The 13,394-nt window shown below is 47.6% G+C and overlaps 2 protein-coding genes across 2 annotated transcripts in view; one reads left to right on the top strand and one right to left on the bottom strand.

The window, feature by feature from the left end:
- RFC5 (replication factor C subunit 5) overlaps nt 1-13,394 on the bottom strand; it is a 490,240-nt gene that overhangs the window by 42,450 nt on the left and 434,396 nt on the right. The gene's annotated exons all lie outside the window — the stretch shown is intronic.
- Nucleotides 553-13,394, top strand: part of KSR2 (kinase suppressor of ras 2) — a gene marked incomplete at both ends in the record, with an annotated part of 266,707 nt that continues 253,865 nt past the window's right edge. The window contains one exon of the mRNA XM_084868405.1: nt 553-732. Within this exon, the coding sequence (XP_084724531.1) occupies nt 553-732 (180 nt within the window). The remainder of the gene's footprint in view (nt 733-13,394) is intronic.

Below are 13,394 nucleotides of genomic sequence, written 5' to 3'. Positions count from 1 at the left end.
TTTTTTTTTTTTTTTTTTTTTTTTTTTTTTTTACATAAAGCCAGCCAGCCAAAAATATATATAAAATGTTGCCCTCCACGGAACCGGTGTGTAAGGAGTGAGCGCTATCTGCCTTCTTCTCCGCCTCTCCCTCCGCCTCCTCTCCTCCCCCTCCTCTCTTTCTCCTCCTCCTCCTCCTCCTCCTCCCTAAGTGTATAGACAGCATCACATCACCTGGTTTGCGAGAGAGAGAGAGAGAGAGAGAGAGAGAGAGAGAGAGAGAGAGAGAGAGAGAGAGAGAGAGAGAGAGAGAGAGAGAGGAGACATTCTAATGGAGTCGGCTTGATACCCCAAAATAAAATAATAAATTTTGGCTCTTGTCCCCTCCTCCCTCCCCACCCCCTCAAACCCTGTGTGAGATGTTAGGTTTCTTCTCCATGAGACACTGAGGAGTCGCAGTGGCTGGAGAGGCGCAGGGGGTAGGCTACCTCTGCACCCCCCGGCCCCCCCTTTTTTCTCTCCGGGAGGAGGAGGAGGAGGAGGAGGAGGGACGGGGGGCTTGCAGAGCAAGCGATGGATGAGGAAAACATGACGAAAAGCGAGGAGCAGCAGCCTCTGAGTTTGCAAAAAGCCTTACAGCAGTGCGAGTTGGTCCAAAACATGATAGACCTGAGTATCTCCAACCTGGAAGGGCTTAGGACCAAATGTGCTACCTCCAACGACCTCACGCAAAAAGAGATCCGGACCCTGGAGGTAGGTGTTGCTTAGGGGGTGGTGGGGAGGGGGGTTGGATGGGGGATTGCAATCCTTCCCGCCCCCCCCCCCCCCCCCCCCCGCTTCTCTCCCCACCATCCCCTTTCCTTTGATTCTGTTTGTTGGGGGTGGGGTGGGGGCACGATGTGGGTTTCCGTGATTTATCTCTCTGCACAGCCTGCACTGGCTGTCCCCTCTCTGTGCCGCTGTCGTCTGCGCCCGGCTGGGTGGCGGTGGTAGTAGTAATTGTTACCCTCCCTTTATTATTATTTCTGCGGCCGTTATTGCCATCCGCTTCCTCTCCGAGGAGTGAGCTCGCCGTCGCCGGCGCCGGTGGGTTTGTTTATGTGCCGCGGGGGCTCCTGTGCCGGGTGAGACATGCAGGCGCTGCAGAGGGCCCACGTGATCCTGCGCATTCTGCAGGTGTCAAAAGGTGGCTTTTGCTCGCAGAACGGGGTTGCCTGTAAATATAGACCTCTTCTTTCTCCCTGCCTCCGGCCCAGCCCCCACTTTTTGCTCCTTGGATTTTTTTCCCCCACCCAAAGTGATATACATGTCAGGAGGCAAAGATGCATTAAGAAATAGCCCCATGGAACTACCCATTTTCAATCTGATTACTTGGATGCAGGGAGCTGTTGCAGGCCTAAAATGTGTAAAAAAGATTTAAAAATATATATATGCCCGGACCAGCCCACAGGGGTGCGGGAAAACACTCTTGAATCTCGGTGGGACCCTGAGGGAAGGTGGAGATGGAGGAGTTATCCTCGGCAGTGGTAGCATTCTCTCCGAGGGAACTTGAGGGGGAGTTGGGAGCACTTCGGTGGGGGAGTGGGGTAAGGGTGGATGCAAAGTTGCCCAGAAAGAAGATGGCAGCAGTTATTTCTTCCAAAGGCCACTGGGTCAGAGGAGGAAGGTTTCAGGATGTGCCTCATGGCCACAGAACCGCTGGGCATCCAGGTTGTTTGAAACATCCGAGGGGCTGGACTCGCTTCCCTTCCCCAAGCTGGCCCCGCCGCACGCACGGCTTGATTCGATTTGGGAACTCCCCATAGCTGGCAGTCGCTGAGTTTCCAAGGCCTGAACTCTTCAGTCCCTAATTGAATCTTTCTGCCCCTCTGTGTCCCGGACCTCCTCCCGCCCCCTGGTAGCCTGGGTGACCACCTCTCTCGGGTTCGCTTTCAAGTCTTTTTCCTCCGAGGTTTTGGATTTGGCTGGATGTCAGCGGGCAGAAAGGTCATCGTTTTGAAAGTGTGTGTGTGTGTGTGTGTGTGTGTGTGTGTGTGTGTTGAATATCCTGTTTGCTGCCCTGGAAATACATGGCTCTGTGCACCTGTCATCGGGGAAAATGATCCTCAGAAATGAAATAAGATGAATGTCAGGGGGTATCAGAGGAGTGGAAATTCTGTCGGGAGGCACAGGTATTTTCTTTCTCAGAGCTTTGGGAGGACGGTCTGGGCTAGGATTCTGCTGCGGGAAGAAAGAGAGTGGGATGCCCTGACCCAGCCTTCTGTCTGAGCAGCACCCAAGGTGTGACTCTGTTCAGAGCTGTGTGCAGTAAATAAACACATAAGCCAACGGGCCACCTGCAGTCTCTTCTGCGGCTGAGCCAGGAGCCCCACACGCTAGTTTGTGTAAGTCTCTCCAGCCGTCTGTTCCCCTGTTCCCATGCTCTGTCCTCTGACAACTCCCTGGACAGCGCCCATGGCCGCAGTGGGCCCGGGCTCTGTTGCTGCCTCTCTGCCTGGCGGTTTTCGTTTGACCCTGGGGGGTGAGGCGCTGGCATGGTGGGCTGTTCCAATGATTGAGATTGCATCTGCTTGTTTGGTTCCTAGTCCCAGTGTGCCTCAGGGCATGCCAATCATTTTATCCCTATTGCCCATGAAAGGGTCTCAAGTTCCCAGATCTTTAGGGCTGGAGTGGGGCCACTGAGGAGGGGCTGGTGACTCGGGGTCTAGCCAAGTCCTGCCAAACCCCATGCATGCTTTGGACCCACAGGGTTTATGTATCCCAATAGTTCTCAAAGGTTGCATATCCAAACCACCCAGGGAGCTTGTTAAAAATGCACATCTCCGTCCTCTAACCCCAGGCAGCCTAATTCACTTGGGATTGGAGGGGGCCCAGGAACCTGCATTTAACAAACAGTTCAGATGTTTCTGATGTATGTTTTCATACTGACACTTTGAGAAATACTAACCTGTTAGGAGATAGATACACATAGCTCACTATTTGATGGTGACAGCTTCCTGCTCCCAAACACTGAAGTATTAAATTGAAGCGATTATCCTCGAAAACCTTGACAATAAGCAAAATTTACAAACATGCCTGTCCCCCTGTAGAAACAAAGATATACAGCATGGGCTTAGCCTACAGGAAGTGTACTTCATGGCTAGGGAGGCAAGGCTAGTAATATACATGTGAAATAATGATAAGGTCCAAACAGCAAATAATCTGAGGGAAAGCATAGGGGTCCATTAGGGATGGGTTCAGCTGCTTGAAACGGAAAATCCAGCCACAGTGGTTAATCAAATAATGGCTCCTTTTTCTTATGTAACAAGAAGTCTGGAGGTATGTCCTTGGCTCAGTAAGTTAATATCAGAGCCGATGTCTTTGCAAATACTCATGGTTGCAAGATGGCCCCTGAAGCCTCGGCCATTACACCAGGTTCAAGGCAGGAAGGAGGGGAACTGGGTGAGGGTCGAGGCATAACTGGTCCATATCTTTGTTCAGCTCTCTCAGGACAGCTCCTCCTCCCTACCCCCACAGATGATGTTTAATTATGTCTTCTTGTCCAGAACTGGGTCAAATGCTTGTCCCGGTTGCTACACCATTGTGATTGGCTCGGCGAGTCACGATCCTTTGCCTTGGTTGACCTGTTGCCTCTTCATACAAATCAGGGTTCAGCCAGCACGGAAGAAGGCAGGGAGGGATATCAGGCGTAGAGCCAGCACATCAGTCCCCGTGTGTTACAGGGACAGACTTTGGTGGAGGAGAAAGTTCCTGAGCTTTGGAGTTAGATGGATGTAGTTTTGAATTCTAGCTTTTCTACTTGCTTTATCTTGGGCCAGTGATTTAAGTTTTCTGACCCATGGTGATTTTTGGCAAAAATGGCAGTGACAGAATAACATGCCTTCCTCAGAGGTGGTCGTGAGGATTAGAAGAGATGACTTTTTCAAGGGTCTCGTGTGGTCTCTAGCACAGTGCCTGCAGGTGCTGAGGGAATGATAGCTATTATGATTAGCGTTACATGTGTAGAACAGAAGGCACGGGAGGGAACACCCCAGATGGAAGAGAGAGAAGGAAGAGCCTGAGCTGCACTTCCAAGGTATGTTCTGTGGATTCCTAGTTCTGTGGAATGTTGTCATTTCTCATACTTTCAACAAGTGTTGAAACCCAGGCACTGTTCTAGATGCTGGTAGTCAACAAGGGTTCTGTAGACAAAACATATTTATGGTTAACATGTTTGGGAGCGGTTGAGTTAAGCAAAGGGAAACTGGTGCCTTTCCTGCAAGACTCCTCGGAGCCTTTCACAGGCCAGGAACGTATATTGTGACGCAAAGAGGGAGAGTCTGGAGTCTCCTTTTTCCACAGCTGTCTCTCGGGGTTGATGTTCCATAGAACTCACCTGGGGAAACATCTGGCAAAGCAGGGAAGCGCTCCTGGCTGGGGACCTGGGGACCCTGAGGGGAGTGAGACATGGGGAGGGTTTAGGTGGCAATAGGTAGCCTGCTGCTCCGGAAGAACAAACCAAACGAAGACACAAAGCGGATAATACCTGATAGAGGGCCCCTGGAAACGAATTTAGGTTGCTAACTCCTGGGATCTGACATAGCACCACGTTTCATCCCCTTGGAGGAGGAGACGGAAGTCTTCAAAAGTTGGGGACTGAATTCAGTAAAAAAGACGAGTCCAGGTTAGTCTGATGGCAGCCTGCAGCAGGGCCGTCAGATAGTGAATAGTTAAGGCTTTGCGGGCCATGTGGTTTCCATCACAACCACTCAGCTCTGCTTGGGCAGCACACAGCAGCCACGGACAATACATACGTGAGCATTTTCCAATAAAACTATTTGTAGACCCTGAAATTCAAATTTGATTTAATTTTCACATTACAGAGTGGTGTTTTCTTATTGATATTTTTCCTAGCCATAACCATAACCCTAACCCACAAGCTAGGTCTGCAGGGTGAATGGGACAGAAAAGACGCTGGAGGCACACAGACCATCTGAAAGGCAGGCAGGTGACGCTAGGAATGGCGGGCGCTGGCCAGGCGCAGGTGGTTCTGACTTGGGTTCTATTTTGGTGAGATTAGAAGGGGAGGCAAACACCAGGAATTGGGTTGGGGGTGGATACATACAGAACCTCCTTCTACAGCAAGGGCAAGGTAGCCATACACATATCAATTATTTGGTCTTCATATGGTCAGTCTCTATGTTTGATTGTGGTGTCACAAACCATCCCTAGACTTAATCATGTTTAGAAAACTTTGGACTTCAGACAACAAGTTGTCATTTTCCGTGATTCTCTGCACTGGGATTGGGTGGATAGCACTTCTGCTATTCTTGTCCGGTCTCCCTCATGTGACCGCATCAGCTGGTGGATTGGCTGGTGGCTAAGACAGCTGAGCCTCTCTCTCCATGTGGCCTCTCCGGTGGGATAGCCCATGTTTCTTACATGTCCCAAGAGGGCAAGGGCGAAAGTTGCAAGGTCTCTTAAGATTTGGAAGTCACACAGTTTCTGATCGGTGACTGTCATTTGGCAAGTGATTTAAATTTTCTGACACATAGCCTGGATTTCAATGATGGTGATACGGACTCCTCCGCTTGGTGGGAGGAGCTGCAGAGCATTAGTGACCATATTTAATTTACAACAGGTGTAATTATTTAGTGAGCCCAACTCTGCTTTAGGCACTGGAAATCAAACAAGACAGGTGAGGCCCCTGCTCTCATGGTGCTTTCATTCATGTGTGACTGTCAAGGTGGGGTAGAGCCAGACAGACACTAAACAAGTGGATTGAGAATGTTGGTCAGTGTATTGATTAGCATAGGTTCCTACATGTGTAATGGCTCTAGTAGAAGTCTTTTTAAAAATTGATATTAGAGGGGAACAGATAGGGAGAGAGAGATAGAAACACCAATGATGAGAGAATCAAGAGATCGGCTGCCTCCTGCACTCCCCACACTGGAGTTTGTGTGCCCTGTCCCAGAATTGAACTGTGACCTCCTGGTTCATGGGTCAACGCTTAACCACTGAGCCACGACAGCCGGGCATCTACTAGAAATCTTTTCTTGCTCACAGAACATTCAAGATGAATACTTTTGGTTGGTGGGCCATTCTTTCATACTCCAGGCCCCTTCCATTTTGCAATATTGTCATTGTTTTCATCCAGGAAGGAGAGAAAATGTGGAGAAGGCAAATCCCCTTAAAAGCCTCATCCCTAAAGTTTCCCTGATCACTTATGCTTGCATTTCATTGGCTAGAATTTAATCACTGCAAAGAAGATGGGGAAGTCAGTCCAGGAAGAAGAGACAAACAATTTGCTGAATATCTAGGAGCCTCTGCCATAGCCAGTGACAGATAAACTATTGTAACAGTTATCTATTGCTCCGCAACTAGCCACCCCAAAGGTAGTGGCTTAAAACCATATCATTTATTTGCTCAGGAGTCTGCCCTTTGGGCTGGACCCAGCTGGCCAGTTCTGCTGCTCTTGCCTGGGTTGTGGTCATCTGGTGGCTTGCCTGGGGCTGGGTGGTCCAAGATGGCTTTGTTCACGTGGCTGGTGGTTGGCTGGGGTACTTCAGTTTTCATCCGCGTGGTTTCTCCAGATCTCTGCATGGTGGCAGCAGAGGTGTTCCATGGTGCCAAACCCCAGCAGGCAGACCCTCTTAAGCCTCTGCTTCCATAACCTTTGCTAATGTCCCATTAGCCAAAGCAAGTTGCGTGGATAAGCCCAGAGTCAACTTGGAAGCAACTATCCAAGGGTACTGATTCCAGCAGGCATGTTCATTGGGGGCCAATGAATAATCTAATCTTATCTTATAAAGGAGTAATATGCAAATTGATTGTCACACCAAGACACAAGATGGCTGCCCCCTTGTGGTCAAAGATGGTTGCCCCCATGTGGACACAAGATGGCCCACAGGGGAGGGCATTTGTGGGAAGTTAAGGGTGACCAGGCTAGCAGAGAAGGGCAGTTAGGGGGTACCAGGCCTGCAGGGGAAGGCAGTTGGGGGGGTACAAGGCCTTCAGGAGAAGACAGTTGGGTGGCAGGGAAGGGCATTTGGGGGGAACCAGGCCTGCAGGTTGTGAGAGGGATGTCTGATCACCCGTTTAGGCCTGATCCCAGAGAAATCAGGCCTAAATGGGCGGTCAGACATCCCTCAAGAGGTCCCAGATTGGAGAGGGTGCAGGCTGGGCTGAGGGACCCCTCACACTGTGCACAAATTTCGTGCACCAGGCCTCTAGTATTAGTATAACGGTGTACCATAGCTATGAAGAAACCCTGAGCAAAATAAAACCAAAGAGCATGCAAAGAGAGGGAGAGGCATGGGATAATCAGCAAGGATCTCTTGAGGACGTTTTACTGGAAGCCAACCATGAAATATATGGGAAATACTCTAGGTAGAGGGAGCAGCAGATGCAAATTTCTTGGGTGGGAATGTGCTCAGCATGTTATTGAAACAGTAAGGACACCGCTGTGGTTGGAGTGGAGTGAATGGGTGTGGGGAAGGGATGAGGGACCTGGTCATAGAGGGCTTACCTAGGACCCTTGGGTTTTGTTCTGTGAATAAGGGGAGGGTGGAGACTGATTTATGTTTTTAAAAGATCCTTTGGATTGCTGAATGAAAAGAGACTGTTGGGGGTAAGAATAGGAGCCGGGAGAAAAGTTAGGGGGTTACTGTAGAAGTCAAAACAAAAATTGACTGTGCTTTGAATTATTATGATGGTGGGGGCATGGGCAGAGTGGCTGGATTCAGAAGGTCCAGCGCATGAGAGGTGCTCATGAATTTGATAGGAGGAGGGGGTGAAAGAAGAGAATTGGGGATTAGTCCTAGGTATTGGGTCTAAGAACTGAGCAAATGGTGGTGCCATAATCTGAAATGTGAAGATTGGGGTTGGAATAGGTTAAACTTGACAATCAAGTCCTGTTTGGACATGTTGCATTTTTCAAGTATACAGACGAACCTGGAAAACTGAGGAAAGATGGAGATATGAAGTTTTCTTCATAAGTCCGGAACATTTTTTCAAACTAGAGGCCTTGTGCATGACATTCGTGCACTGGCTGGGGGGAGGGGTCCCTCAGCCCAGCCTGCACCCTCTTGCAGTCTAGGACCCCTCGGAGGATGTCCTCCTGCAACCACTGCCACTGCACTCACCCAGGGGGAGCGCACTGACCACCAGGGGACAGCTCCTGCACTGAGTGACTGCCCCCTGGTGGTCAGTGTGTGTCATAGTGACTGGTCATACTGCCATTTGGTAGATTTGTATATTAGGGTTTTATTATATAGGATGATAAAACTAGAGGTCCCTAGGCCTGGCTGGCAATTAGGGCCAATCAGGACCTTCTGGCTGCTGGCCAGAGCCTTCCTTCATTTTGCACTGCCCCCTTGTGGTCAGTGCACATCATAGTGAGTGATTGAACTCCCAGTCTCTCGGTTGAACTCCCGAGGGGACAATTTGCATATTAGGCTTTTATATATAGAAATATATAGATATATAGATATAGATATAGATATAGATATATAGATATAGATATATAGATGTAGATAGATATAGATGCCATTCTTAATTCCTGAATGGGATTACATGGATGTACCATAATTTACTTAACCTAAATTATATTGTCAGATGTTTGTTTATACTTTTACATTATTATAAATAACACTGTAGTAGACATCCTTGTGGCTTGTAGTAATCCCCGCCTTCAATTCCTGGAAGTGGATATTCCAAATTTCAGGACTTTTGAGAGGTTTTGCCAAATTGCCTTTTGCCAGCATGGTGGGGAAGGGCCCATTTCACCACATCCTCAGCATGGGATCGTGTTTTACTTTATTTATTTATTAAAAAAATATTTTTATTGATTTCAGAGAAGAAGGGAGAGAGAGAGAGAGAGAGAGAGAGAGAGAGAAACAACAATGATGAGAGAATCATTGACTGGCTGCCTCCTGCATGCCCCCTACTGGGGATTGAGCCTACATCCCCAGCATGTGCCCTTGACTGGAATAGAACCTGGGACCCTTTGGTCCACAGGCTGACGCTCTATCCACCGAGCCAAACCATCGAGGGCTCACTTTATATTTTGATTGCCTGTGTTTTGATGACCGAGGGCTCAGGGTAAAGGAGGCAGTTGCGTCAGGTTGGGATCTCACCTTTCCTGTTTCTAGTTGGGAAGGATGTGGGGACCTGTGGGGACAGAAGGAGGATTTGTTTCTTCACACGAAGTGGCCAGCCTGCGAAGACCCAGCCTCTTCCCTGTGCCTTGTTCTCGTAAAGATAAGGGTGGGGAGTGGTCTCACAATTCGGAGCCGGTGGCAAAAGTTATTTCTGAAGGGCTTTCCCGCCCTTGTGGGTTTTTGGAGTGGGTTTTGCTAGGGCACTTGTTATCCTTCTTCTTTTAACGGACAGAAAACTGGCGGGTCTTCTTCCCCCAGAGAGTCGGTTATTTCCTGGGCTCCCACTCATCTGCTCCCAGTTGCTGGGACCTGGCCTTCCTCCTCATTCCCATGGAGATGCTCTGGATACGGGGGGTGGGGAGGTGTCCAGCTGAGGAAGATGAGGGACACGTGGCATTGGGAAGGAGGATGGAGGCGCTGAGGAATGGGGCGGTAAGAGGGACACAGATGGGAGGAGAAAGTCACAGCATAGGGTATCTGTGACCTTTGGAACGCCTCTCAAGTGGGTAGTGACCACAAGTGTGGTTGTTCCTGCTTTACAAGTGAGTTTACTGAGGTGTAGAGCCAGTGATTTAACCCGGACTGCGAATGAAGGTGGCCACAGACAGAGGAAGAGGTTTGCTGCTCTACTGTGGGTTTCCCGAAGGGGTGATGGCCTGGGAGGGAAGAAAGGAAGATGAGAGCAGACAGCGGACGAAGGGGAAGTGCAGATGACAATGGTGATGTGATCAGAGGTGATAGATATAGGATTAATGGGAGTCATGATGGCATACTCTGTCGCTCAAATGCTTTCGTTGGTGACTATTACAGATGACAACTATTGAAAAGAAATATAGGACTGATAAAGACAAAGTAGAGCATCCACCGAGACAAGGGAAGATGAGAAAAAGAGAGGCAAACATTTTAGACCAGAGAAGTCCAGGATAGTGGCCACTTACCACATTAGCTACCGACCATTGGAAATATGGGGAATTCTAATTGAAATGTGTGATTAGTGTAAAACACACATGAGCTTCCAAACTCTTAGTATGAAGAAAAGAATGTAAACTAATGTATCCCATTAATTATTTGTTCAATATGAACAAATAATTAATGGGATACATTAGTTTAGATATATTAGGTTTAATAAACTATGTTAAAGTTAATTTCACCCATACCTTATTATTTTATTTTCCTGAGGCTACTAGAAAATGTTAAATTTTGTAGATGGCTCATGGTATATTTTGATTGGACAGCGCTGCTTTTGAGCATTGAGGTGATTTCTCTGTTTTGCTATAGTGGAAATCTTGATAAAGACTGAAAATATGACCCTCCTGGAGTTGCTAGGTAGCCATTGACTCAAGCAGTGGATGCATTCCAAAGACAGGTTCCTTTGATTTTCCTGGACCAATGGAAAAGTGAGATGAAGGCTCAGAAAAAAGAACGTAATTGAGTCCGTGGAAATTTCAGTGGGTGCTTGAACCAGCATAGCTAAGTAATTAGGAGGGCTTGGGCTCTGCAGTAGTGACTGCTTGGGTTCTAGTCTGAGTTCAGGATTTACTAACCTTGGGCAAATGCACTCTCCTTTCTGAGCCTCAGTTTCATTGCTTATAAGGTCAGGATCATTTTATATAGGATTGTTATGCTGATTAAATGGATTGTGCAGTAAAGGGCTGAGTAGAGTGCCTGGAACATGACAAATGCTCATTAATTGTATGAGCATATACTGATTTCAGAGTAGAAGGGAGAGGGAGCGAGATAGAAATATCAATGATGAGAGAGAATAATTGATTGGCCGCCTCTTGCATGCCCTCTACTGGGGATCCAGCTTACAACCCAGGCATATACCCTTGACTAGAATTGAACCCAGGACCCTTCAGTCTGCAGGCTGACTCTCTATCCACTGAGCCAAACCAGCTAGGGCTTACCTTTAGTTCTTTTGATTTTTATGTTCTCTATTGATTGGTATGAGGAGGGAAGGGCATTTTAGCCCTTTGTGGTGGTTAGTATATTTTAGCCATTCTGGGAGGTGTCATTCTTGAAGGTATTCATTTATTCAATGAATGTTTACTGAGCCCCCAGTGTTTGAGAGGCAGGGGGCTAACACATCCAGGCGGAGAGGAAACCCATAGAAGTCTACTACGGGATAATGGCACACCTGGTGGGCTGCAGGTGACATAAGCGAACAAGATTCTGATACCAGATCTGAATCTTTGAATTCGCCCACAGATGACTCACGTCTCATCAGTGCCTGGCAGGCTGTAGTCTTTAAACCGTGTGCTCATCACAACTCTAAGTTGGGTAACAAAGTACAGTCATGTGCCACTTAACGACAGGGATGCCATCTAAGAAGTGTGTCATCCAGGCCAGTGGTCGCCAACCTTTTGGATCTCACAGACCACCAGCTGGTGACCGCTGGTCTAGTCGATTTCACCGTTGTGTGGACAACACAGAGAGCACGTACACAAACCTAAATGGTATGGTCCACTGGTTTTCAACCTTCTTCAGCTCATGGCACACATAAGCCAATTACTAAAATTTTGTGGCACACACACCAAAAAAAATGTATTTATGCCACTTGACAAAAAAAAATAGGTATAATTTTGATTCATTCACATCAGACAGCTATTGTTGGCTGTTGTCATTTTTTTAAATTTGACAATCTAAAGCAGGGGTGGGGAACATCTGGCTCACAGGCCATATAAGGCCTGAGAAACCATTTAGTCTGGCCCTGCCAAGGCATTAGGGTGAGGCAATTAAATGTTGGCCAAAGATAGCAGGTAACTTTTAAGTTGATAATTTTGTGTGGCCCACTAGTGATGTTATAAATATCGAATGGCCATTGGCAGGAAAAAGGCTCCTACCCCTGAATTCTAAGGGAAAAGAGGTCAGTGCCCCATTTTTAAAATATTGCGTGCTGTAAAAATTCTTGCGGCACATTGGTTGAAAATTGCCGGTATAGCTACTACACATCTAGGCTCTATAGCACATGTGTCAAACACAAGGCCCGCGGGCCAAATCTAGCCCGCCAGGCCTTGCAATGTGGCCCGCACCGCGCTGTCATCACTGCACTCCGCTGTCAGTTTATGACATTGTCAGTTTATGACTGTTCAGTAAACCATTCGGCCCGCGATTTAGGCTGGATTTTAGATTTTGGCCCCTTCTCTGATTGAGTTCGACACCCCTACTCTATAGGATAGCCCCGCCGTTGGCAAACTGCGGCTTGCAAGCCATATGCGCTCTTAGGTCCCTTGAGTGTGGCTCTTCCACTGGGCGAGTCTATTTTGAAGAAGTGACGTTAGAAGAAGTTTAAGTTTAAAAAATGTGGCTCTCAAAAGAAATTTCAATTGTTGTACTGTTGATATTTGGCTCTGTTGACTAATGAGTTTGCCGACCACTGGACTAGCCTATTGCTACTAGGCTACGAACCCGTACAGGATGTTACTGTAGGGAATAGTAGGCCATTGTAACACAATGGTATTTGTGTACCTAACATCAACAGTAGAAAGGGTGCGGTGGAAATAGAGTCTAAAGGATAAAAAATGGTACACCTAAATAGAATAGGGTCATTACATAAATGGAGTTTTCGGGACTGAAGTTGTTCTGAGTGAGTCAGTGAGAAAGTGGTGAGTGTATGTACACACGTAGGTCATTACTGTCCACTACTGTAAGCTTTATAAACAATACACACTTAGGCTTCATGAAATTTATAAAATAACAAGATTAAATCAAACACAAGGGAAAGTACAGTCAAGAAGCGAAGTAGACACAAGATGTGTGAGGCTGCTGGTGTGTAACGTGGCACACTGTTTCACAGCAAACTTAAAAAAATTTTAAAGTAATGGTAGCCCCGGCCGGATAACAGTTGTTTAGAGCATTGTCCTGATACACCAGGGTTGCAGGTTCAGTCCCCAGTCAGGGCACTTACAAGAATCAACCAATGAAAGTATCAATAAGTGGAACAACAAATTGATGTTTCTCTCTCTCTCTCTTCTCCCCTTCTCTCGCAAAGCAATAAATAAAAAAAAATTAAAAAATTCGAAGAAGCATAGTATGCAAACACATACACTACGAACATAGCATTTACTATCATTTCCAAGTGTTCTGGGCGGTACACAGTGGTGTGTGCTGTGCTGCTGCAGGCCTGGCAGCTCAGCAGGTTTGTTTACACCGGCATTGCCACAAGCACGTGAGGAATGCGTTGCTTTACGACGTTTCCATGGCTACCACTCAGCTTCCACGCCACTACGCCAGAGGAATTTCTCGGCTGCGGGCAGCCCACGGGGCCGCCGCCAT

Source organism: Pipistrellus hanaki (assembly GCF_964339955.1).
Source record: "Pipistrellus hanaki genome assembly, chromosome: 19".
In the NCBI taxonomy this organism is placed as follows: Eukaryota; Metazoa; Chordata; class Mammalia; order Chiroptera; family Vespertilionidae; genus Pipistrellus; species Pipistrellus hanaki.
The sequence above is the reverse complement of the archived record's forward strand: the minus strand, read 5'-3'. Positions and strand labels throughout refer to the sequence as shown.